General features: G+C 43.4%; 1 protein-coding gene across 1 annotated transcript in view; it reads right to left on the bottom strand.

Annotated features, from left to right (window-relative positions):
- Window positions 1-26,497, bottom strand: part of LOC147683948 (maltase-glucoamylase-like) — a 588,456-nt gene that overhangs the window by 332,841 nt on the left and 229,118 nt on the right. The window contains exon 26 of the mRNA XM_086944339.1: window positions 21,598-21,798. Coding sequence (XP_086800465.1) covers window positions 21,598-21,798 — 201 coding nt within the window. The remainder of the gene's footprint in view (window positions 1-21,597; window positions 21,799-26,497) is intronic.

Here is a 26,497-nt window from a genome sequence, read left to right as displayed (position 1 = left end):
AAACTATTGGCTGAAAAGATATGGGCACCCAACAATATATCCAAAGCAGAGAAGGAAGCTTTAACCAACCTACAAACCTATGATGACATTACCATTAAACCTGGTGATAAGGGTGGCAGTATCGTGACCCTTAACACAAAAGACTATAATCAGAAAATGTATGCCCTTCTTGAGAATAAAACCCACTACAGGAAATCTAGCATAGGGGAGTGGAACAATCTTAAAAAGCAAGTTAAAAGTATAGTCACCTTAGCCAAGGAAGACTGTATTATCTGTGAAGATGAATACAAATACTTAGTTAATAACCATCCAAAAATACCTGCCCTGTATGGGCTCCCTAAAGTCCATAAGGACATAAGGGACCCACCCATGCGGCCTATAGTGTCAGGCATAGATTCCATCACGGAGCCACTTAGTAAATATGGTGACTGTTTTATTCGTCCTTTAGTAGAGATGTTACCATCATACATAAAGGATACTAAGGACATGATATCCAAGGTCGAAGGTATCAGTTTCAATAAGGAAACTCAATGGTTGGTGTGCTTGGACATTGAGTCCTTGTACACCAACATACCTCAACAGGATACCATTAGAATTATGACAGACATTTTGAGTGATGATGAGGGATACCTCTCTGCACGGAACACTTTTATTGTAGAGTGTATAGAAACTGTCCTTCTGAATAACATTTTTTTATTTAACAGTGACTTTTTTTGCCAAATCAAGGGCACGAGCATGGGTGCTACCTGTGCGCCGAGCCTTGCCTGTTTATATGTAGGGAACTTTGAAAAACACCACATATATATTGAATTGAGTCCATTCTATGAGAACATCACACATTGGTCTAGATTTATAGACGATGTCTTCTTCATTTGGGAAGGGAGTGAGTATGATCTCACTGTATTCTTAGAGTAGCTCAACTGTGGGGATATAAACCTCAAATTTACAGCCAACAAGAGTCAAGTGGCAGTTGACTTCTTGGATATTAAAATCAAGGCAGATGAGGGAAAGCTAGGTGTTGAGCTTTTTGTCAAACCATCAGATCGCAACACCTTGCTCCATCATGACAGTTACCACCCCAAAAGTCAGAAGGATGGGATCCCTTACAGTCAGTTCATCAGAATAAGAAGGAATTGCACTGATAAAAACTCCTTTGAGAAGCACGCTGAAAATCTCAAAATAAAATTACTTCAACGAGGCTACCCTAAGAGGTTAATAAGAGACAGTTACAAAAGAGCGAAATATCAGAATAGAGAAGCTCTTTTTGAAGTGAATAACAAAAGAAAGGAAACCGACAATAATATTGTTATGGTTTCAAATTATAACGGTTTAAGTTGGAAGGTCAAAAATTTGATCAATAAGAATTGGTCGATCCTAAACAGAGAAGGTAAAACTCCCCTTCCGAAACCTATTTTCTCCTACAGGAGAAATAAGACTATTCGTAACTGTTTGATACACACTTATAGAGAACCCAGAAAAGGTAGACAACTAAGCATTGATCAAGCCAAGCCTATTCGGGGCAATCAACCATGTGGATCATGCTCTCACTGTAAGTCCATTGTACAATCAGATAAAATTGAATTCAATGGCACATCACATTGGGTGAATGAACATGTCAACTGCAGAACACCCAATGTGATATATCTAATAATTTGCCCGTGCCAAAAGGGATATATTGGCGAAACTGGCCGAGAGATTAGATTACGCCTGTCTGAACACAGATCTGCCTTAAAGAATCATAAGAAAAATGCCCGCTGGTTGAACACTGGAGTTCAGAAAGGCATAAAGAGGATGAACTAAAATGGTGCATAGTAGAAAAAATAAAAACTACAATGAGAGGAGGTGATTTGAACATAAAACGCAAACAGAGGGAACAGTTCTTTATGTCCAAATTTAGAACATATACCCATGGTCTCAACAGCAGAGAAGAGTGGGAAAGATTAATCAGGTAATACCTGACTGACATTAAAAGCTTCTTTTAATATATTATAATCTTTGTAGCTGTGACACTTACTCCTGTTAAAAACCATTCACATTTATTGTTAAGAGAACTGGAATATGTGAAATACAAAATGCACCAAACATATGTATCTATGTATGCTGTTTTGTCCGAATACAAGGAATAAAATTGCTATTGCATTTATTTAGACTTGCATACTAAACCATGTGATACTGCTATTGCTTAGATCCAAAAATGGCTTTCAGAACGCAACATTTTTTTGTGCTATGGTTTGTCTTTTAAGAACTGTTAAATAACGAATAACGATGAAGGAATATGATTAATAACATATAGGTCATAGAAATGATATGCATATCTTTATGCTTTAAACAATGTAAAAGAACGCTCTGTTGCAAAAGTCATGAGCATATATAGCCAATTTAATTTTTAATACACCTCAATCCATAACCTTTTCATTTTAGATTGGCTTGCTTCTACTCAAATTGACCCCCCTTTATACCAGTATCAGTATAAATGCGCAGAGCTTAACAACAAGAGCGTTTTTCATGTATATATAAATATGTATTGTACTCTGTATCGTATATAACATCAGATAATAAGTGAAACATCCTATCTGAATGTAGGAAGTACTGAACTACCAAAATGGCGACACTGTTTTTGCCAAGTGTTATAATACATTGAGTGGTGTATGCAAATATATACATAATGGCATTTTATCGAAGCCCGTTAGATTTTTTAAATTTAACCATCAACTAATATGCCCATTATGTTTGCTACTCTATCCAAATAAATTACGGTCCGAACGGCGAAGTACTGAATACGAGTCGACATCCCGAGGTACTTCGACACGAACTAACTAAATACTGGGTCTGTAAAACATTACCCATTCTATCAACCTTACCAAACGGATCCTTAAACTGATTGAATACATAAGTTTGGTATACCAGTATGTTGTTCTACATACTTATTCCGGTCTTCGCTTGTGAATAGAACTACAAATAAGGGACTCAAAAAACTACCAAAATGGCGCTCCGAATTTAGGTAGTGCCGTTCTTATTGGGCTCAGGTGTAAATAGTTGTCTAATTAAACACTACCGCCCTACGTATATATAGAACCGCCGTCCCAGAGTCACCATACTGACGCTGGAGACCGGGGAGACCAGGCAGGCGGTCCGACCTCACGCTATTGAAGGTAAGAAAGGCTGAGCATAGAGGGCACGCTAGTGGGTTTTAAACAGGGGGATGGCTGGCCTATCTCCCACCACGCTAGAAAAAATTGGCTAGAGAGTGAATTGTCTAGCCTCTTTGTACTACTTAGCTGTATCTAAGTACAATTTTAAGGAGGGAACCGTACAAATGGCTCCCCTAAAATGTTGAAAATCTTACTTTTATCCTTGCCTCGTTTTTTAAATAATTAATCCCCTCTCTGAACTATTGAGGATAAAATGATACACAATATTCTAATAACCATGCAACCTATTTCCATTGTCCATATAGAATAAAGGGTTCTGCTTCAATTAAAAAAGAAGTACCAACCTCCTAAATCGCGACACAGACTAAGTAGAGGAAAGACGCCTTATATCAACAAAATCGGCGATATATAAAGCCCGATGAAGTACACGTCTCAAGATATATGACTCCACGACCAAACTATAAAGTAAGCATGTGACTATGAAGTTAACTCTAGTACCCGAGCTATAATAATACTAGTAACTTAAACTGAGTATTATTTCACATATAGGTCCTTTTACGAAATAGCGGAGGAGTATAAGAGTATATAACGTTATCTCATCTCCAGGATCAAGACTGGTACCGCAAATTGAAATATGCGATAAATGTAAGAAAATTATTCCTTGCAGTCTCGACACCTAAAGATCCTTATAAACTTTTCTGTAAATAAAATCTAAATCCCCTCATTTGATGTACACTAATCTATTATTTATATACCTTTTTTAGATTGAACAAATTTAATGTAGTCCTGAGGAAGGTGTTACATCGACTCAAGCACCCAAACGCGTCGACAATATTGCCTAATTTTAACTGTTTTTATACATGTGAATATATTGAAATGTATTGAAATGTGTTTATGATTGATTATGGTACATGTAGTAAATTTTATGTATAATACTTTGTCTACATTATGTGATCTGATAAAGGTTTTTAATAAATATTGTTTTTTATGAATACTATCTCTTTTGACACAATTTTTGATATGTTTAGTGTTTATGCAATTGAGGACAGATAAGTTTCATAGGCTGGTGTCTTGCTTTACAAATTACACTCTAGATTCTATTTAAGAACCACAGAAAGGAATCCCCTTTTTTTGTCTGTGCTTTTTTTACCCCTGACACAATTCTCATGTCGAGCGTGAGCTGGCATTAACCAAGGTGGCATCCTTGGAGGTAGCCTATCAAGATACTGAGTTCCCTTGTCAGGGCCAGACAGGGAACGGAATCCAGCCCTGGCACACTGCTCGGCCAAGCCGCCCTGGGGTGATGGTGAGCTGCGTGTGAGGGCGGGTTTCAGCTGATTTTGTTACAGGGGGGCGATATTGCTGACCCCGGTAACAAACACGGCTCCCCAGGGGCCCAAAACTGGCCCCCACCCTAGCGGCCCACCGGGGAAATGCTCGGTGCCCGCTACGGCCAGTCCGACCCTGTCCCTTGTGCTTTAGTGGGTTTTCCAAGCAGTTTGCCACCCAGACAGCAGTCTGACCTCCTGCTTGTGAGTGCTATCTTTCCCAGAGGGCATGAGATTAAAGGTCTGGGCAGGAAGGTTGTCATACCTCGGTCCTCCCAGGATGGCTAGTAAAAGACTCATCTGGTATGTAAGTGGCTTGTCTCCCAGTGGACAAATTTTCCCCCTGTCCCAGGCACTCATGTTTGCGGACAGGCAGGAAATCAGTACTTGGGAGGCATACAACCCTTAAAAAATAGCCACACCTCTGGGGCTGGCTAGTGGGTCTGTACAGTCAGGGATGGCTCAAGCCATCTTGAAAAGTCCCAACAATGGTAGGTTCTGGGTAGTTTGGTGAAATACACCCCTCGAATGTGGTCACCTCACGGGCGGATTAGCCACAGGACTAATAACTCATTGGCTGCTAGCCCTCACACCCGTAACCACCCCCTAAATCCAGGATTTAAGGGGATCCCTAACACGAAAATCCAGATCTGCTCTGAAGAAGAAAAGAACATATAAGAGACTGTGTCAGTACATGGCAGTACCCCACGGGGGAAAGGTGCAAAGTACTGCCTATGTGGCAGCTCCCTTTACCAGCTAGAGTATGATTTGTCCCGCACCAGAGTCTGGTTCCAAAAGAAAGGTGAACCCTTCTGCAACCCAAAGACTTCCCCAGGACTCATTAGGGCTAGAGGTTTAGTCACCTGCAGTCAGTAGGCACAAACTGCGCTTCCATGATCTAAAGAAGGACTGACCCCTCGATCCGTTTTGGACCAGCCTGAAAGTAACCAGCTTGGTGCCTTCGGGGAGGTGTATTCCTGAACCACAGTCCATCTCAGCCCTTTAAGTGTTCCCAGGACCTCTGAAACAAGATCAACCTGGTTGTGACCTTTGCTGGGACCTAGGCTTGTTGGCTGACTACTAAATGTTTCACTTGACACCCCACATGGAGGAAACCTCTTGCATCATCTCCCCTTCATTTCTGTCAAGTTCTTGCATCCCATAGATCGCTACCTTGGCACACCTGGCAGTCCTGTTCAGCACCACAGATAGCCAAGTGAACCTTTTCACCAGAGATGCCCGAGCTAGGCAGAGCTGTCCTGCCTGATTTCTGACCCGGGGACCCCTCAAAGCTTCACCTCCGATCTGCTCTTTGCCACTCTACCAGAACTGTGCGAAGGATTACTAATGTGAAATCTGAGGTCCACTTTTGTGTATCATGTGTATATTACATAGTAAGGCCTTCCAGCCATACCACATAATATTGCCACATTGCTACATAATATATATCTCTCTATCAATATTTCAAACTTTTCTTTCCAATTTTATCTTGCATCACACATGAAGGAAGCCCAGCATGGGCTGTTTGTTACTAAAAAAAAGGTGCAGAAGTACAACTGTTCATACCTCTGTCAGTTGATTTGTTCATGATAAATTAATTAAAGCTTTAGTTATCTGTCTTTAGACATGGAGAGTTTTGGTTATGATGCGCATGTCATCCGGATATGAACAGCCCAAGGGGGATGCGTCACTTTAAATTTCTAGTCTCTTTATTATTTCATTAAGCAAATACTTGTCTTAGTGGTGAAATCGGAATAATAGGTTATAAATACATTTGAAGGACAATACACAACACTATATGAAGTAGAGCATTGGGTGTAGCTTTATACATGTGGAAGAATGAAGTATATGAGAGAAAAGGGTAATGAAACCAGATAGATTGGCCTTAATTTAGCATCTCAAATTTAGAGATGGCCACTGCCCGGAGATCTTCTCTGTACTTTAAAAAAAGAACCACCATCACATTGTTTCTTTCAATGTACAAAGTGTTTGGTGGATGGCTGCAATCTGTTTACATGACCAAACTCCTAAAAACTTTTCCCTTTCAGAAGCAGACTTCTGAAGCAGTTTGTTGCTGAAAAACAAAAAAAAAATAATAACCACCAACTTCTGTGTTATGTTCTAACATTGTGTTACGTTTTCTCCAAGGGTTTGGGGGTCATATTGTTTTCTGGTCCCCAATACTAGATTTTTCCTGGTGGTCAAAGGCAGTAACGAAAAGCCATTCCACCATCTGCCCTAAAAAGAGGAGGTTGTGTAATGTCCTTTGACCCCCCACTATGTCAGATCATCGGACAAGGTTTACCATCTACAGTGCCAATGAGGCTCTATCGAAATAAAACGTAAGTTCTGCCCATACCTACATGAGGTGGGCAGACCGAAGGTTTGCTTGATTGAGCTTACAATGAAATACCCTGACTTCTAACTTCTAAATAAGGCCCTATATCCTAATACCTGCTATCATGGTGGATAGCAAAATATGAAGAGATAAAAAGGGAAAAGGCAGTACTCAAAAACTGGATTGGAATATTTAATATGCTTCATTAGACTTTGTCTCTCGGTGGAGCATTACTTTTCATTTCCATTTGCCTTTTAACCCTTGGAAAATGGGAGAGATGGTCAGTGTGTGGTTTTTTGTAGATCCCATTTGTTGATAAGTAAACAATGGCATATCCAAAAATAAATATTGTTAATAATGACAGCATCATTGTTCTTAGAAAGACACAATATGCTAAGATGTTTTCTACAAGGGAGCATCTAAATGTAGAACTGTCAATTTGGCACCTAAATGATCACAGAAAACACATGGCATACTAGTCTCAAATACCTAGGATAATAACATATTGAGTTATTATCATAGTTATCATTTTGGTATAATTTAATGGAAGCATATAGGTTGGCCAAGCCCCAGACATATTGTTTACAGTGTAGATTCTAACTGGATTTGCTAGACTACATTTGAAAATGTAAGGGTTTTGGAAGTGGATGACCAGAGGTAGAATACATATGCAGCCTGATTCATCAAGCCGAAATCGGCTCGCAAAGGGCCAGATTCTCAGAATCTGGCCCTTTGTGAGTGCGATTTTTGCATTTGGGATTCATCATCCCAAATGCAAAAATCGCTATTTAGAAACTCACAAATTTGCGAGGAATAGCATTTAAGGAATCTCTATTAGAGATTCCTTAAATGCTATTCTTGAAACATTTTAAAATTGCGAAATCGCAAATTTCGGCCGCTATTTACCGCGAGGTCAAACCTCGTGGTAAATAGCGAAAACTTAGAAAAATGCTTTTAAAAGCATTTTTCTAAGTTGCGTGTTACACACACACATGTCCTTAGGACATGTGTCTGCGCAACACCTGTTGAAATGTGCATTTAAGGGGTGCTACAGGGTGTCCTTTGGACACCCCTGGCACCCTTCAAATCGCTATCTTATTTGCGATTAGCAAATTGCTAATCGCAAATAAGGAATACTCCCCATTCGTTCCTATGGGCCTTTTGGCCCATGGGAATGAATGGGGAGTTATTCCATATTTGCGATTAGCAATTTGCTAATCGCAAATAAGGAATCTGTAGGAATCGCATTTAATTTTGCGATTCCTACATGAATCCCGTTTTGCGAGTCTGTAATAGCGATTCCTTATGAATCGCTATTTCAGACTCACAAAACGGGTCTTTCATAAATCTGGCCGATGGTTCTTTTGAAACATCCTATTGGTGCTTTTCATGATTTTGTTTGGCTTTTTCACAGATTGCATGGCTTTCCTCAAAACAAACCTCGTGAGGGTAGTTTATATTATGCTGATTTCTGTAACTTCTCTATATTCGAGAAGGGATGTGCTGACCATTTCAGCAATTGGAGTTGCTGACTTAAAAAAAGGATGGTGGATATTCATATATTATCTCAGTGATGTGATGTGGATGGAAGAAGGTTTATAATTAAATTAATTAAATTCCTTTCTCCATCCTTAACATGTATGCTACTACACAGCCAGACAGGATTTTTTGGCCTGATATTACACGTAAAGTAATGTCTATATTGTATGATTAGTTAATTTTAGGTGTTGATTGCAACTTGCTCATGAACCCTCTATTCAACTTTCATTATAAGGTTGCATTTGTCCCCTATACTATTCATAAATAATTCTTCTTCACGATTACTCAACATTTGGTTGATGTTTAGAGATTATTTCAGCTGACATCACAGAAATATACTTTCTTTTCCTCTGTACACGCTTCTTAACCCAGATTAGTCCTAATTTGTATTTCTCAATGGCTTTCCTCACATCGATTGTGCTCATAAATCGGTTCAATCCTAATGTCAGATTGTGCACCTGTTATTGTGGATTTAGAATAATTAGAATTAATACCCACTCCTCAAGGCAATAAACTATGGCTTTTTCATAACTTTCGCTTATTGAATATTTAATTTACACAAGGTTTTGAGGCCTTTTCATAAGAATTATTTCAATTTATTGAAACCTCTGGGATCTCTCCTCAAATGTTATGGGATTCATTTAAAGCTTCAGGAAGGGCCTTTAAAATGTCATATGTAGCCAAAAAACTGAAGTGAAGTGTTCAAAACTCAACTGAAATTCGAAAAAATATTGAAAAATTGGAACATACCTATTTTCCTACTATATCCAAAACCTGTCATGGGGAATTAGTAAGAGATGAAGTCCAGTTTAATAATAATGACTGATGATGCCACATCCTATTTATTTAGATTTAGTGTTCAATATTACAAAGGGCAAAAGAAAAACATTATCTGACAATCAAAAAAGAGAGAATTAAAATGTAATCAATTATAATAAATGACAATGTTCACTAGGTCAAGACTCTGAAATTTTGGAGACATTTAAAAATGATTATTCTACAATCTTCATCATCCTTGCCATCACAATATTTACTCTGTGCTCCTAAAAAAATTGGATTGTCTATGGACCTTATAAATGAAATGTTTAAAGCTATGAACTTGATTTAAAAAGGAAAGGTTCCTGATGCAGATGGCTTTTCATTTGAATTTTATCTTTGTTTTTCTAAACTTCTTATACCAAGAATATTCAAATATTCATACCATTCTCTTTCTTTATCAGAAATAAAGCTTTAAAGTAATCAGTTCAAGATGCATTAATCTGTTTAGTACCCAAAGAGGGTAGGAACCTTAAGCTCTGGAAATATTGTCAACCAATATCTCTAGTCAATATAGTTTATAACATTTTAGGAAACCTTATTGCTCTTCCCCTTGAACCATTGGTATCTAAATTGATTGGGCATGAGCAAACAGGCTTTGTTAAATGTGGTCATTTATCAAATAACTCCAGATTTCTTTAATATACTAAGTCTAATCAAAATAAGCACCCATTGGCGCTATATCAATTGATGCAGAAAAATAATGTAATTGGAGCAGCTGGTCTTTTGTAATGATTTGATTTATGTTCTTACTTTCATAATTCAGATTCTCTTTTTGCACAGCCCCATCAGCTTTTAAACATGTAAATGGTTTAATATTTTCTTTCTTTTCATTACGCAGTGGAGTTAGACTTGATTGTCCCATTTCCCCTTTTCATTTTATTTTTGCTTTAGAATGCTTCTTACTTAAAATTGAGCATATTCCAGATATTTGTAGGATTTAATTATGGTAAGAGACATGTTAAATTGGTGGCATATGCTGAAGACATTTGATTTTTCTATTTCTGCCAGTTTTCCTTACTGAGGTAAATAATTTTGCTATGGTTTAATGCTATAAACTAACCTCTGAAAAGTGTGAAATTCTCCCTCTTAAAAAACTTTCTTCTAAACATTACTTTTTGCATCAATTCTGCCTGGTCCCTGATTAAAATTAAATATTTGGGAATATACTTTACACATAATGCTAAAGACACAATCTCAATACCACCATTACAACACTATTATCTTTAACTTCTCAATCAAACCTATTGTTTCTATCTTGGTGTGGTAGATTGGATTGATTAAAATTAAGAATGGGTGAATTTGCGGATTTGCGAATTCGCATTCCGCAAAATTCGCGAATTCCTGCAAATTTGCGGATTTTTTATTTTTGCGTGTTCGCGGATGTTCGCGGGGAGCTTTGCGTTTTCGCGGGGCGCTTTGCATGTTCGCGTTTTTTTTTTTGCCTGGTTCATCACTGCCACCCTCTTGTTTTTTATGCACTTCTGCCCTCTGTAACACTTGTTTTTGTGCCTTTCTGCCCTCTGCTCCACTCTTGTTTGTGCCCTTTTGCGCTCTGCCCCACTGGTTTCTGTGCCCTTCTGCCCTCTGCCTAGCTCATGCCCTCCGTCCCACTTTGTGCTCTTCTGCCCAAGTTTGGGGTGATTAATGATTGTGTAACTGAATTTGAGCTTCAACTCTAGCACCTGCTTTACTTTATCTAGCACCTGCTTTACTTTATCTATTAGTGCTTCCTGTTGAAGCTGACTTTTGTAACTATTTTAGAGGCTCTGGCAGCTTGCCGGGGCCATTCTAAAATAGTTACAGAAAGTCAGCTTGTACTTTTGACCCAATCCGTTCCGCTCGTGGATTTTGCGGGAAATTCGCGAATCTCGCGGATTGCGAATTTACCCAAAATCCGCAAAATCCGCGAGCGGAACAGATTTTCCGCCCATGCTTAATTAAAATGATGCTTGTTCCTGTTGTTCCTTTTACTTTAGCTATTATTTCAGGTTGATATTTTAAAAACAATCCAAATAATTCTAGTGGCAAAAAAAAGCCTCCGATATCTCTTACTATACTGTAGGTAATAACAAGTTCAAATTATCCCAAAATGTCCTGTGTTTCAATTTTTTTGGTTTCGTCTTCTCATACATCCAGCAATCTTGCCAGTTCTCTAGCCAACACAATTTTTGTTATATAGGTACATGAACTAATGACTTCCTCAGGGATAACTAAGACTGCAGTATGGAATATATGAAAGCAGTCCACTCCTATTCATATTGTTACCGGTGGCTCCAAAGATTAGGAGTACTCTCCTTAACCTGAAACTTGATTCATACACTTTTGCCAGTTATATTGAGGATTTGTCCGGTGTACATATATAAAAATATCTATATGGTGGATTTTATATTGACTGTGAACTACATTTGAATATACCTTACTGGAATCTTAGTTGGCCCTGAGTAAGTCATTAGTTGATGTACCTATATGACGAAACACATGTTGGCCACCAATCTGGCAAGATTGCTGGATGAATGACAAGATTAAATAAAGAAAATTGAAATAAAGGACATTTTTGAATAATTTGAACTTGATGTTACAAAGGAGCTCAGGAGTAATATTCACCTTGAAATTGATTCAATTTCTGACACTTTTGGTGAAATTTTTTGGGACATCCTGGAGAGGGGAAACAGCTTTTTTATGAGTTAAACAACATATTGTAAAAAAAAGCATGTATTCCGGTTCAACGGGCACAATTGCACATTCACTTACCCCATTCCCTTTCTCTACGTTACTGCAGGCTGCTATTTCACACACATTACAAACTCTTTTTTCAAAATCTTGGCTATATATCCCAGATGTATCTATTCCATATGCCATTACAGTATCACTTTACAAGGTCCTTAATGCAGCCAAATCCATCAAAAGACAAGACAGAAATTGAATTACAATGGGGACGTGACTTTGATGTCTCTTGGACAATACAATTATAGAATAGAATCTGGACCAAAATACGTCAATCCACTAGAGTTGCAAATGTAATTCAAACATTATTTGTCCTATATAATAGTCTCCTGATTACTACTTGTTCAATAAAAAAGGGACATTCTGTCATTGCTACTAATCTACATCCCATGCTTTTCTCATGTCCCATTATACTTCAATTCTGGCTCAGAGTGTGGCAAAAATCTTATGACATTTTTCATTGTAACGTAGGGCAGTAGGTCCTTGACCTCTGGTGCCAACAGTAGCGAGATCTCGTCCCATTGAGGGTTCACGCCTGCTGCCAGTTTCCTGCCTCTGCACTGCTCCTGCCTTAGACAGCACCTCACCTGCCTGGGATACTGTATCTCCCTGCCCACTTGATGACTCTGCTTTCACTGAGTTCTATTTAATTACATTTTTAATTTGTGACCGCATTTTGGCCGGTTCTCACACCGCTACTGCCTCTGACGCCCCTCCCCCCTGGACAGCCCCCGCCTCCCAGCACCTCAACCCGCCCCTCGCCTATTTAATGGCGGCTGCTGTGGGGGTCTGCGAGTAGGACCTTGACCTCTGGTCTCGTGCCAACTCTCTCCCAGCAAAAACAACAAGTGATGGACCGAATGTGGATCAATGTCACACATTCACCCCAGTCCAAAGATCTGGGCCCAAATCCATCGTTTTTTTGCACTCCACACCACCCTGGGTTAGACAATGGCGATATGCAAATCAGCTCTGACCCTGTTGCCCCATGGGAACAGTCCAGTCCGAACTACAAAAGCCATGTCCTTCCCAGAACGGAATCAAGCATCCGAGGACCGGACCGGTTTCGAGGTAACACCTCTCATCAGCCCGGCTAGCTTGACTCCAAGTGGTGTGGAGTGCCTGGGACCCACGTCTGGGCATCCCCAGCGCACTTAGGGCGGCAATTGCAAAAACAACAAGTGATGGACCGAATGTGGATCAATGTCACACATTCACCCCAGTCCAAAGATCTGGGCCCAAATCCATCGTTTTTTTGCACTCCACACCACCCTGGGTTAGACAATGGCGATATGCAAATCAGCTCTGACCCTGTTGCCCCATGGGAACAGTCCAGTCCGAACTACAAAAGCCATGTCCTTCCCAGAACGGAATCAAGCATCCGAGGACCGGACCGGTTTCGAGGTAACACCTCTCATCAGCCCGGCTAGCTTGACTCCAAGTGGTGTGGAGTGCCTGGGACCCACGTCTGGGCATCCCCAGCGCACTTAGGGCGGCAATTGCAAAAACAACAAGTGATGGACCGAATGTGGATCAATGTCACACATTCACCCCAGTCCAAAGATCTGGGCCCAAATCCATCGTTTTTTTGCACTCCACACCACCCTGGGTTAGACAATGGCGATATGCAAATCAGCTCTGACCCTGTTGCCCCATGGGAACAGTCCAGTCCGAACTACAAAAGCCATGTCCTTCCCAGAACGGAATCAAGCATCCGAGGACCGGACCGGTTTCGAGGTAACACCTCTCATCAGCCCGGCTAGCTTGACTCCAAGTGGTGTGGAGTGCCTGGGACCCACGTCTGGGCATCCCCAGCGCACTTAGGGCGGCAATTGCAAAAACAACAAGTGATGGACCGAATGTGGATCAATGTCACACATTCACCCCAGTCCAAAGATCTGGGCCCAAATCCATCGTTTTTTTGCACTCCACACCACCCTGGGTTAGACAATGGCGATATGCAAATCAGCTCTGACCCTGTTGCCCCATGGGAACAGTCCAGTCCGAACTACAAAAGCCATGTCCTTCCCAGAACGGAATCAAGCATCCGAGGACCGGACCGGTTTCGAGGTAACACCTCTCATCAGCCCGGCTAGCTTGACTCCAAGTGGTGTGGAGTGCCTGGGACCCACGTCTGGGCATCCCCAGCGCACTTAGGGCGGCAATTGCAAAAACAACAAGTGATGGACCGAATGTGGATCAATGTCACACATTCACCCCAGTCCAAAGATCTGGGCCCAAATCCATCGTTTTTTTGCACTCCACACCACCCTGGGTTAGACAATGGCGATATGCAAATCAGCTCTGACCCTGTTGCCCCATGGGAACAGTCCAGTCCGAACTACAAAAGCCATGTCCTTCCCAGAACGGAATCAAGCATCCGAGGACCGGACCGGTTTCGAGGTAACACCTCTCATCAGCCCGGCTAGCTTGACTCCAAGTGGTGTGGAGTGCCTGGGACCCACGTCTGGGCATCCCCAGCGCACTTAGGGCGGCAATTGCAAAAACAACAAGTGATGGACCGAATGTGGATCAATGTCACACATTCACCCCAGTCCAAAGATCTGGGCCCAAATCCATCGTTTTTTTGCACTCCACACCACCCTGGGTAAGACAATGGCGATATGCAAATCAGCTCTGACCCTGTTGCCCCATGGGAACAGTCCAGTCCGAACTACAAAAGCCATGTCCTTCCCAGAACGGAATCAAGCATCCGAGGACCGGACCGGTTTCGAGGTAACACCTCTCATCAGCCCGGCTAGCTTGACTCCAAGTGGTGTGGAGTGCCTGGGACCCACGTCTGGGCATCCCCAGCGCACTTAGGGCGGCAATTGCAAAAACAACAAGTGATGGACCGAATGTGGATCAATGTCACACATTCACCCCAGTCCAAAGATCTGGGCCCAAATCCATCGTTTTTTTGCACTCCACACCACCCTGGGTTAGACAATGGCGATATGCAAATCAGCTCTGACCCTGTTGCCCCATGGGAACAGTCCAGTCCGAACTACAAAAGCCATGTCCTTCCCAGAACGGAATCAAGCATCCGAGGACCGGACCGGTTTCGAGGTAACACCTCTCATCAGCCCGGCTAGCTTGACTCCAAGTGGTGTGGAGTGCCTGGGACCCACGTCTGGGCATCCCCAGCGCACTTAGGGCGGCAATTGCAAAAACAACAAGTGATGGACCGAATGTGGATCAATGTCACACATTCACCCCAGTCCAAAGATCTGGGCCCAAATCCATCGTTTTTTTGCACTCCACACCACCCTGGGTTAGACAATGGCGATATGCAAATCAGCTCTGACCCTGTTGCCCCATGGGAACAGTCCAGTCCGAACTACAAAAGCCATGTCCTTCCCAGAACGGAATCAAGCATCCGAGGACCGGACCGGTTTCGAGGTAACACCTCTCATCAGCCCGGCTAGCTTGACTCCAAGTGGTGTGGAGTGCCTGGGACCCACGTCTGGGCATCCCCAGATGAGAGGTGTTACCTCGAAACCGGTCCGGTCCTCGGATGCTTGATTCCGTTCTGGGAAGGACATGGCTTTTGTAGTTCAGACTGGACTGTTCCCATGGGGCACAGGGTCAGAGCTGATTTGCATATCGCCATTGTCTAACCCAGGGTGGTGTGGAGTGCAAAATAACGATGGATTTGGGCCCAGATCTTTGGACTGGGGTGAGTGTGTGACATTGATCCACATTCGGTCCATCACCTGTTGTGTTTGCATATTCCGCCCTAAGTGCGCTGGGGATGCCCAGACGTGGGTCCCAGGCACTCCACACCACTGGAGTCAAGCTAGCCGGGCTGATGAGAGGTGTTACCTCGAAACCGGTCCGGTCCTCGGATGCTTGATTCCGTTCTGGGAAGGACATGGCTTTTGTAGTTCAGACTGGACTGTTCCCATGGGGCACAGGGTCAGAGCTGATTTGCATATCGCCATTGTCTAACCCAGGGTGGTGTGGAGTGCAAAATAACGATGGATTTGGGCCCAGATCTTTGGACTGGGGTGAGTGTGTGACATTGATCCACATTCGGTCCATCACCTGTTGTGTTTGCATATTCCGCCCTAAGTGCGCTGGGGATGCCCAGACGTGGGTCCCAGGCACTCCACACCACTGGAGTCAAGCTAGCCGGGCTGATGAGAGGTGTTACCTCGAAACCGGTCCGGTCCTCGGATGCTTGATTCCGTTCTGGGAAGGACATGGCTTTTGTAGTTCAGACTGGACTGTTCCCATGGGGCACAGGGTCAGAGCTGATTTGCATATCGCCATTGTCTAACCCAGGGTGGTGTGGAGTGCAAAATAACGATGGATTTGGGCCCAGATCTTTGGACTGGGGTGAGTGTGTGACATTGATCCACATTCGGTCCATCACCTGTTGTGTTTGCAAACTCTCTCCCAGCATCTCTGCAGTGCAGTCAGCGCGCCGCAGTAGCGAGATCACCTCCCATTGAGGGTTTGTGCCTGCTGCCAGTTTCCTGCCTCTGCGCTGCTCCCGCCTTAGCCAGCACCTCGCCTGCCTGGGATGCTGTATCTCCCTGCCCTGCTTGGTGACTCTCCTTTCACAGAGTTCTATTTAATTTAATTTTTGACCACATTTTGGCTGGATTACTGCCGCTGCTGCTCCTGCGGCCCCTCCTTCCTGGACAACCCCTGCTCCCGCCTCCCCTGTGTAATGGTGGCCGCTGTGTGATCACGCCCCTGGGGCGCCGAAGGCATCCTAAGGCAAGCCGTCTCAGCCCGTCCGTGGCCAGCGCCAGGAACCTTGGATCTACGACCCCCTCCTCCACTACACCTCCGCCGCCCTCCTTGCACTCAACACCAGAAGGGACAACAAGTGCCAGAGTTTGACGCCTAACACCACCCACGGCCAGTTCTCCTGCCAACACTGCCTCCATTCCTTCACCATCAACAGCCCCCTGCGACCGTAGAACCCACGCTCTACGCCCAAACCACCGAAGCCCTGATGTGCCTCCTCCTCAACATGGAAACATGTACCAACACCACCTCCGCCCCAGGCATCGCCATCCTAGATAGATCCAGAGAAGGGACCGCCACCACCGCCCAGGAGGAGGACTCGCCATTGCACACGAGAGCTCCCTCCGACTCTCCAACTCCAGCACAAACAAATCCCTCTCCAACACAGAGCACCTCTAATTCCAGATCCGAACCAGCCCCAGAACCCGCTGCGTGGGGCCCTCGTCTACAGATCCCCCAGGCCTCGCGCCTCCTCCGCCACCTCCATTGCCAACCTCGTCGCCACCCCACGCCATTGCCTCCATGGATTACATCCTCATCGGAGGCCTGAACTTCCACCTCGACAACCACAGCAACCCCCACTCCACCCCCCTCCTTGACAACCTCGTCAACCTTGGACTGAAGCAGCTCTTCACCAGCCCACCCACAGAACTGTTTATACCCTCAACCCCAACTTTGCAGGAGGGACAGACATCCACTTTAGTCACACCACGCAGCCCCTCTGGACTCAACACCACCGTGTACACTTCACTTTCAACACCACCACCGCACCCAAGTCCGCCCCATGCCTACCATAAAGAAACTGGAGCAAGATCACAAAGGAACACCTCAACACCACCCTGCTCCTCGACCCCCCTCCACCATGACCGATGCCAACTCTGCAGCCAAATAACTACACCACTGGATTACCGGCGGCGCCGACAAGCTTGCACCCCTCCGCCATCCCGCCAAACAACGCCCCCTGAAGGCCGCCTGGTTCACCACCGACCTCCAAGAAGCCAGGCACAACTGCAGATGACTCGAGAAACTCCGGTGGTACAGGAAAACCACCGAAGACCAGAGCAACTACAGTAACACCATGAATGAATACCACCAGCGCATAAAGACCACCAAGCAGACTTTTATCAAGAACAAAATCCACACCAACGCTGCTAATGCGAAAGAACTCTTCAACGCCTAGTGAAGCCATGGACGTCACACCCTCTCAGAACCTGTGCAACAGTCTCAGCGCCTTCTTCCACCTGAAAATCAAAGCCCTCTATGACAACTTCAGCGAACAGACGCCGGACTCAACCCCCCTCTCCACCACCAACAACCAGCCGACCATCACCATCTGGAAGCCTGCCACCACTGAAGACACCACCACAACCTTGAAGAACCCCCAATCAGGAGCCCTCACGGACCCCTTCCTGCCGCACATCTACCACAGAGCCACTGCCACCATAGCACCCGAACTAGCCGGGACCATCAATGCCTGCCTCGAATCAGGCAGCTTCCTCGATTACTGGAAGCAGGCAGAGGTCAAGCCCCTCCTCAAGAAACCCTTGGCCGACTCGACGGACCTGAAAAACTACCGGCCCATCTCTCTCATTCCCTCCGCAGCCAAAGTCACTGAGAGACTCATCAACGCCCCGCTGACCACCTTCATAGAAGAGAACTCCATCCTTGACTCATCCCAGTCCGGATTCCGCACCATTCACAGCACTGAGACCGCCCTCCTTGCCGCCACCGATGACATCCGAATGCTACTTGGCCAGGAGCACACTGCGGTCCTCAACCTGCTGGACCTTTCAGAAGCGTCGACACTGGCTCCTACCAGAGTCTCGCAGCCAGACTCCACGATGCTGGTATACGAGGACCCGTTCTCGACTGGATCCACTCCTTTCTCTCCGGCAGAACCCAAAGGATATGACTCCCTCCCTTCCTCTATGAACCTACAGAGGTCAACTGTGGAATACCCCAGGGATCCTCGCTCAGCCACACGCTCTTCAACATCTAATAGCCTCCTCGCTGCCATCGCCAGACTGCACCGGCTCAGCATCGTATCTTACACCAACGACACCCAGCTCATCCACAAATAACCCCGAAGATACCAGACTCAGCTTCCAGGAAGGACTGAAGAACGTCGCAGCCTAGATGAGCAGCAGCTGCCTAAAACTGAACTCGGAGAAGACAGAGGTCCTCGGACCCTCCCCCACTGCGTGGGACAGCTCCTGTGGCCCCCTGCCCTCGGAAACCCGTCCACCCCAACAGACCACGCCCGGAACCTCAGCATCATCCTAGAATCCTTTCTCACCCTGACCCACTAGATCAACGCCTTTGCCTCCACCTGCTTCAACTCCCTCTGCAAGACCTTCAAGTGGAACCCCCCGAATGGAGAAAGACCGTCACCCACGCACTCATAACCAGTAGACTGGACTATAGTAACGCCCTCCACGCCGGAATCAACAAAACCCTGCTACACAAGCTCCAATACATCCAGAACACCGCAGCCAGACTCGTCCTTGGAGCCCCATGACACAAGCACATGACCCAGCACCTGCAAGACCTCCATTGGCTCCCCATCAAGAATAGAGTGACCTTCAAGCATCCGACCCATGCCTACAAATCCCTTCACAACATCGGACCCAACAAAAGAGTCTCCTTCCACGCACCCAAAAGGAACCTCTGCTCCGCCAACCTAGCCCTGGCTGATACCCCACGCATCAGTAGAACCACAGCAGGTGGAAGAGCTGTCTCCTACATCGCAGCAAAAACCTGGAATGAGCTTCCAGTCAATATCAGGTGCTCCCCCACTCTGCACACCTTCAGGAAAAGCCTCAAGACCTGGCTCTTTGACTGACCCGCAGCTGCACCCTCGAACCCACCCAGTACCCTGAGACCCTCACGAGTGAGTAGCGCGCTTTATAGTTCCCTGATTGATCTATTGATTGATTGAATGTTTCTTTTTTCTACCTGGTTTTCTGGGTAGTTTGTTAGAACTTTGAAAGTGTTCTGTTCATCCTCTTGATATTATTGGTTTACTATTCGCTGTTGCCTTTCAACAAATAACCAAAAATTGTAAGAACACATCAGCTACTTCTTCTCAGGCATGGTGGTATGGAATACCACTTCCGCTTGGTCCAATACCGGGGGCACCGACGGACAGAGCGGGCCTCATACTCCCGAGCGGTTGCTGGGTGAGGTGAGGTCTTCACCCACACAAAGCTGGGAAGAAGACATTCTTCTTTCCCTCCAGTGGGCATCCAAGCGTGAAAGCTCCTGGTAGATATGTAACTTTTCTTAGTACATTTATTGTTATTTGTCACCCAACACATTACTCGTAGTTGCAGTAGCTATTTTATATCTATGGTCCTGAAGAAAGCCGGGGCAATGCCCCTATGGCTGAAACATGTCGACCGTTCTGCACAGCGCCATAGGGTAGTCTTACTACTTGGCGTGTTTTTAACTTTTGACATATAGACTTCCGTTCAAACGTGTCTCAGAGTCTACGTAGTCAATTTTATTTGCACTATCACTTGAGCACTGCACTTTTATTAACTCCATTATATGATGGACAATATGGCTAAGACTACTGACATCCATTCCCGCACCGGCACTATATGGTCGGACGTGGTATGGAATGATCAGCAACTCCCACATGACGTTAACTCCACCATAAGGGTGGGCTGATGGGATTTGTTCTAGCTTGTGTCTTCGATAGCATTCGCTCACACACGCATCCAACTGTTTCACAGTTACTTGGTATGGCGACACACCATCTTGTAGACCTGGTCTGCTCTGTTGTGTGTTTGGTATGGAATATGTAACAACCATCGTTTAGACAGAGTCTACGTTCAACCCTTGACTTTAGCTACACAAAGAGATTCTTTTGAGTCACCAGCTACAGTGTTTTTAGATTATTCTGCTTAGTCCTCTATTACTCATCATCCATCAATCAAAGAAGTTCTGAAACCCCCTTGAATGTTGAAGTTATGTGCCTTTCAGTCCACGTATTTCAAAACTATATAATGCCTTTTTGTTATACTGTACATTTTAATTCTTATTAGCTATAGTCTTTAAGATTTATATTGTAAAACTATGTTCTCTGACTTGTAATTATTCCCTAACATCGTTTTCCTTCCTTCCTTCTCTCTCATTCTTTTCTTTAATATTTCCTGCTTGCATGTGAAGCTCAATTTGTCATCATTTATATCTCAATTATTGATTATAAGATTTATTTCCTGTGATGACTTACTATAGATTGCTGTGTTATTTTAAGATTGGATCCCTGAAATGTATAGGTTTCACAGGAGAAAGCAATACCATGAGTGTGCAAATCCCTACTGTCCTTCATAAACACCATCCTATTTTGCCAACTAAAGTAATTCAAAACAATAAAGTATCCAAACCTGAATGGAGTGCCGAGATTCATCATTAGAAAAGAGTCTGCCTCTACTTCCACAATAGTTCTCTGTGTTACTGCCTCCATATTGGTTTTCTGTTGCCTCTTCAATGACAGCAGCCTGACATCTCTTTTCAAAGTATGAAAGCACTAACCTGCTCTTCCAGGCAGATATGATATGGCATCCTCCCTGTCTGCAAGATTCACACACTGTGCACTCTCTTCCAATCCCACACCTGGCAGTATAAACAGAATACGGCAGCAATATTACCTGACTCCTCCAGTGGCTGCTTCTCTGCTATTCCCTCAGCATAGACCTCATACACATTTTCAGCAGGCAACATGTCCAAGTGTACCCACAGCAGTTTTCAAGCAGGCATACAATCGGAAATTATTAATGATGCTAATATTTTAATGATAGCAGCTCAAACTCCACATGTACTATAACCAGGTAACAGAAAATCATCATCAGTAAACAGCTACGAAATTTCACTCGAAAATTAACGTGTAATCAGTAAATACAAGCTCAGGCATGCATTACATTGGCATTACCTTAAACTGCAGCATGTTATTTTCATGATATGACATCGAAAGTCGAAGTGTAGTGATGGGGGTGGAACGTGACTCATAATGGAAAAGAAACCCAGTTGGATTTTGTATATCAGCTGTTAAACCGGAAGGAGTTTCCACAATATTAGCCACACTGTAGCCATGATCATCTGGATAATAACACGATGGTGCATTTGGTGCTGGCTGGAAATAGAGAGATTAGGTTAATATATTTTATTTATTAAGCGAGCAATGTATTTTTTTTGTCTGGCATAGAGGTGGCTTTAGCTGCCTCACCACCCTCATTTAATAAAATTAATATAACTGAAAAGTTACACATAAATACATATAGATCTGATTTGTTTCCACCCTCTTGATCACATTTTGCTTATGCCCCCGACAGCAAACCGCATAGGGCCATGAGTTAGCCCACTCATACACAGTGATTGACAGCATCTTAGTTGATCACAATTGAACACTTGACTAAAAAGAACACTTCAGTGTCACGGCGTTGTGCTAAATTTTCACTTTAACCCCTTCCATGCGGCCGCGATTCCCCTGGTGTGCTGTAAACAACACGAACACGGGCGGGCCGTGACGAACACGAGCACCGTAGTGCATGACGGCTGGGGTTCGTCATCAGCATGGAAGGAGTTAATGATGCTTATTTCCTTCCATTCTTTACCATTCATTATCTTTTAAGCTATGTCCTAAGGTTAAAAGAATTCAAAGCAAATAGAATCATATTTTATCGTGTTATGGATAAAAAGGGTTTTGGTACCTGTTCTTAGCACACCTGCATAATAAGAAGCAAGCTTGTGTACCATTGTATGTAAATTATACGAAACCGGTAATTTAAAAAAAACAATAATCTTTATTTGCTGTCATTGCTTGGTGTGGCAGGTTTTCTTTTTGTGACATTTGCTTACAATAAATGTGTGTGTGCGTGTACATATATATTTTGTTTTCACAGAAAAAAATAAAGGCTAAAGGGGCATTACTGTGAGGTGAGAACGTTAGTTAAAAGAAGCTGTTAAAAAAAACATTTTAACCTAGCAAAACCATTGAATGTCATCTCTTATAGCATTCTTGTCATGCTGTGATGTGGTTAGAAGAAATGTTGGGTATTCCAGGTTCTGATAAAATCCCTTGGATTAGATACAGCAGAGGCACACTGAGAAAGTCATGTAATGGGATTTTATGGGAAGACCAAATGTCTATTAGGAAGAATACCATCAAAGCCAATTATGTCCTGTACACAAGGAACCTAATGTAGTACCCACCCTCACTTGGCAACAATATCCTCTTTGAGAAGGATGAGTTTAGGATGGAGTAGTTCATTGACAAAATTGAACCTGAGGCAGCAAGAATATTATAATTCATTTTTCATTATGTCACCCTCCCCTTGCTCTCCTTCACCTCAGGTTGGGGTTGGCCACATGAACAGGCTTTGCAGTTCGGGCTGGACTGTTCCCATGAGGCACAGGGTCAGACTGATTTGCATATGGCCATGTCTGAACTGGGGTGGTGGAGGGAGCTAAAGAATGATGATGGATTAAACCCAGATCAGTTGACTGGGGGTGAGTGTTTGATTTGCTCAAGCACTCCGTCCATTATCCCCTTTGGTATCACATGAACAAGACAGGTAGACATGCCCTTCGTGTGGTGAAGCAAGGGAACTATGGATCATGCACTTTTCTTCTGCTATGCCTATGATAAGGAGAGGGAAAAAAAGGGTACTCCCAATTAGTCAAAGGATTGTTTTTCCTGTCTCCTGTAAACCTTCTGATGATGATGAGGACTAGGCACATGATGTTCAAGCTTGATGCAGGTGCTGATATCACAATAGCACAGGATGCTGCCATTATCTTCCCTCCTTCTCATGCACTAGCACTTTGGGATGTTGTTGCTTGGGCAGTATCTGTTCATTTTTAAAGCAAAGGGTGCCATTAGAAACTTTGTCTTCCCCTATGTGTTACTACCATGAGAATTTATGGACCAAGACTGCTATATTCACCTTTGTGACTCTTTTACAGAGCTTATGGAATGTTTAGGCTTACTCGATTTTATCAAATATTTTATGATGTATGTTTGATCTAACTAAGTATTTTCTTTTTTCTGGTATATGCCTATTTGATTTTTAATGTTTTATACTCTGCCTTATTGTTCTTTTATGGCTCACAGCTGAAATAAAAATCTGAAATGATGATAGGGTCACTTCTTATATTTTGGTGTTGTGCCTTTTTGGCAAAATCAATAAGTCTATCTGAGTACAGCCAGGACCTAAGAGATGCCAGAGTAATTAAGAAAGTAATTTGAGCAATTGCGCATTTTTCTTGTGATGCAAAATTACGTGATTAAGCTAAATTGAGTAATAAAGAGTACTTTAGGCCAAAAATCTTACTGCAGCAGCACAGGAACAATGAACTAAGAGAAAGCGAGCGGCAGCTGTTTGCTGCTATTTGTGGCCCTTAGCATTTTGTGCTATTATTTCATCCTTCATTTTGGACATGAGGGTGAATTTTGCACTAAGAAAATATTGCTAAATGCTGGATTATGCTTCTCATGTAATCAAGCATAAGTACAAGTAATTTTATGGTAATTATAAATAATTACACTAGATAGAACTCGGATGGAGCAAATGCCGTTAGGAAGCCTTCCTAACCGCATCGGAATGGGGCCTATAATCTTGCACTTTTTCTCCACTTATATAAGCACTAAGTGCAGTGAATAAGAGGTTGTAAAAAAAGGCTTGGATGAACCTTCACTTTTTTGGCACACACCGCAATTTTTTGCTTGAGATTTCGCACCTTGGGCACTTGCAGTTTGGCCTGAATTTGATATTATGTCAGAATACTTGGTCTTGATCAGGCAGTTAAACTTGACATGCAGCTGTATTCTTGGTGCCTCAGAGTTACCTTTACTCATGACCTATTATCCATCTTTTTGCACTATTTGAAAGTTAAATCATAATTTTAACACATCTCAGGGTTAAGGTATTAATTATACTTTATATTGTAAATGCTGTTATTTTTAAACGTCATTATTGTGAATATTTACGTTAACCATACAATAAAGTCTTTACTTACTCACTTACTCACTGTCCCACTTTCAAATCAAAAGGCAGTGCCCTGTCTTCACACAAAGGACTTCACAACACTTCATTGTCCATGCAGCCAGGCTGGAGACAGTGCAGGGAGGCAGGAAGAACTTCAAAAGGAATTCTCTAGAAACTTCTCTTACTTCAAGAAAGGCGCCAGGTTTAAACATAAGACCCTCAGAACTACTCTTCAGTTCATTTCCTGACCTGTGGCAGGACTCTCAGGGGACCGCCTACTGCTGTCACCTGCTGGGCACTTTAGAATACTGCTTTTCTTCATCTGGAAGAATTGCTTTGCTGACTGAAGCTGCCCTGAATCCTCAGATACCTGCCCTGCTGCTTGAGTTCTGTTCCACTTCTTGAATCCAGGACAAATGGTAATTCCAAAGATTCACAGCTGGCCTCCTGATCAGAGTCTAAGGAATGAAAAAGTCTCCAGCCATCCTGAATTTGCATCGAGGCCCAGCTTGAGTGAGTCGTAACCCCACAAGTGGGGCCTCCCAAGTACTGGACTCTTGATAATGGTACTAAAGATGCCCAGATAGAAAAACTTTCAATTATTGGCTAAACACTGCTCCAAGAACCAGGAGGAGCCTGGGATCACCCTTTTCGTCTATCCACCCAGGGAGCATTGCAGCTCAGCCTCACTTTGCTGTAGTTCCCACTGTGTACTTTGCATTGTAGCAATTCCTATCCAGGAGCACTTTGCAAAAGGGATATCCATCCTTGCGGAGCCCCCATTGGCTACAGCCTCATACCACTGGAGATTGTATGCTCCCAAATAAGAGACTAAGGCCTGATTTAAATCTCATCAGACGGGTTACTCTGCAACAACGGTGACAGATAATCCCCCTGACAAAATATATCCCATATAATTTAATGGCATTTATTTGTGGTGGATGGGATATCCATCACCATTGTGAGTAAGTCATCCACCAAGATTTAAATAGGGCCCTAAGTCAGCGCAAGGAAATCTGCAGCGCAACATTGTCTAGTGGCTCCCTAGAGTCGAAAACTCTGCCTCAGATATTGCCTGCAGCCCTGCTCCACTGAACTTCTACCTTCTTAGAGACTTTTGGCTTGTGTTTAAAACAAGTCCAAAGTAAGCACCAACCAGGCTCTACCAATTTCTGATATCCAACTCACACTTCATCGTGGGTAGCCATATTTTTCGACTTTGACCCAGTGTCATGCGATTAGATGTCTGCAGTTGACGCGTTGATCTTTTAGGGTCTAGTCTTTACTAAAACAAATTGGATTTTTGTTGTTTTGGTGTCAAATAATATATTAAAATGTAGTCTATTTTCCTAAATTGGTGTGGGGATTTTATAGTGCTGTGCTTTCACTTATTACTTCTTGTGTGCTGCAGTTAACCTGACAGCTTCTGTGCAAGATACCAAAGGGTTAGAACAGGTTAATTTAGTGACTTTTGTGGTTCACCCTGACAGAGATTGTGGCTGTATCTTGAGCAGGGTTAACACCCCACTCAACTAACAACCAAATTCTCCACACTGCTTCTAGTTTCCATAAATAACAGTTACTTATTTTAACAGAATTGCAGATTTGACAAGATATACATTCAAGTTTTGTTATTGTTATTTTTTTATAAGATATTTGTGAGAAGTTGGCCTGGTATATGATGTATACTAATTACAGTGAACACAAAGAGATGATGGCCGAGCGCTGAAACTTAAGGCACTCACCCCAGTCACAGATCTGGGTTGAATCCATCATAGTTCTTAAGCTGACTTCGCCACCTCAGTTCAGACCAAGCTATATGCAAATCAGTCTTGATCCTGTGCC

The sequence above is a fragment of the Lissotriton vulgaris genome, chromosome 11 (assembly GCF_964263255.1).
Source record: "Lissotriton vulgaris chromosome 11, aLisVul1.2, whole genome shotgun sequence".
Lineage (NCBI taxonomy): Eukaryota > Metazoa > Chordata > Amphibia > Caudata > Salamandridae > Lissotriton > Lissotriton vulgaris.
Note: the sequence above shows the minus strand (reverse complement) of the source record. Positions and strands in the feature narration are given on the sequence as shown.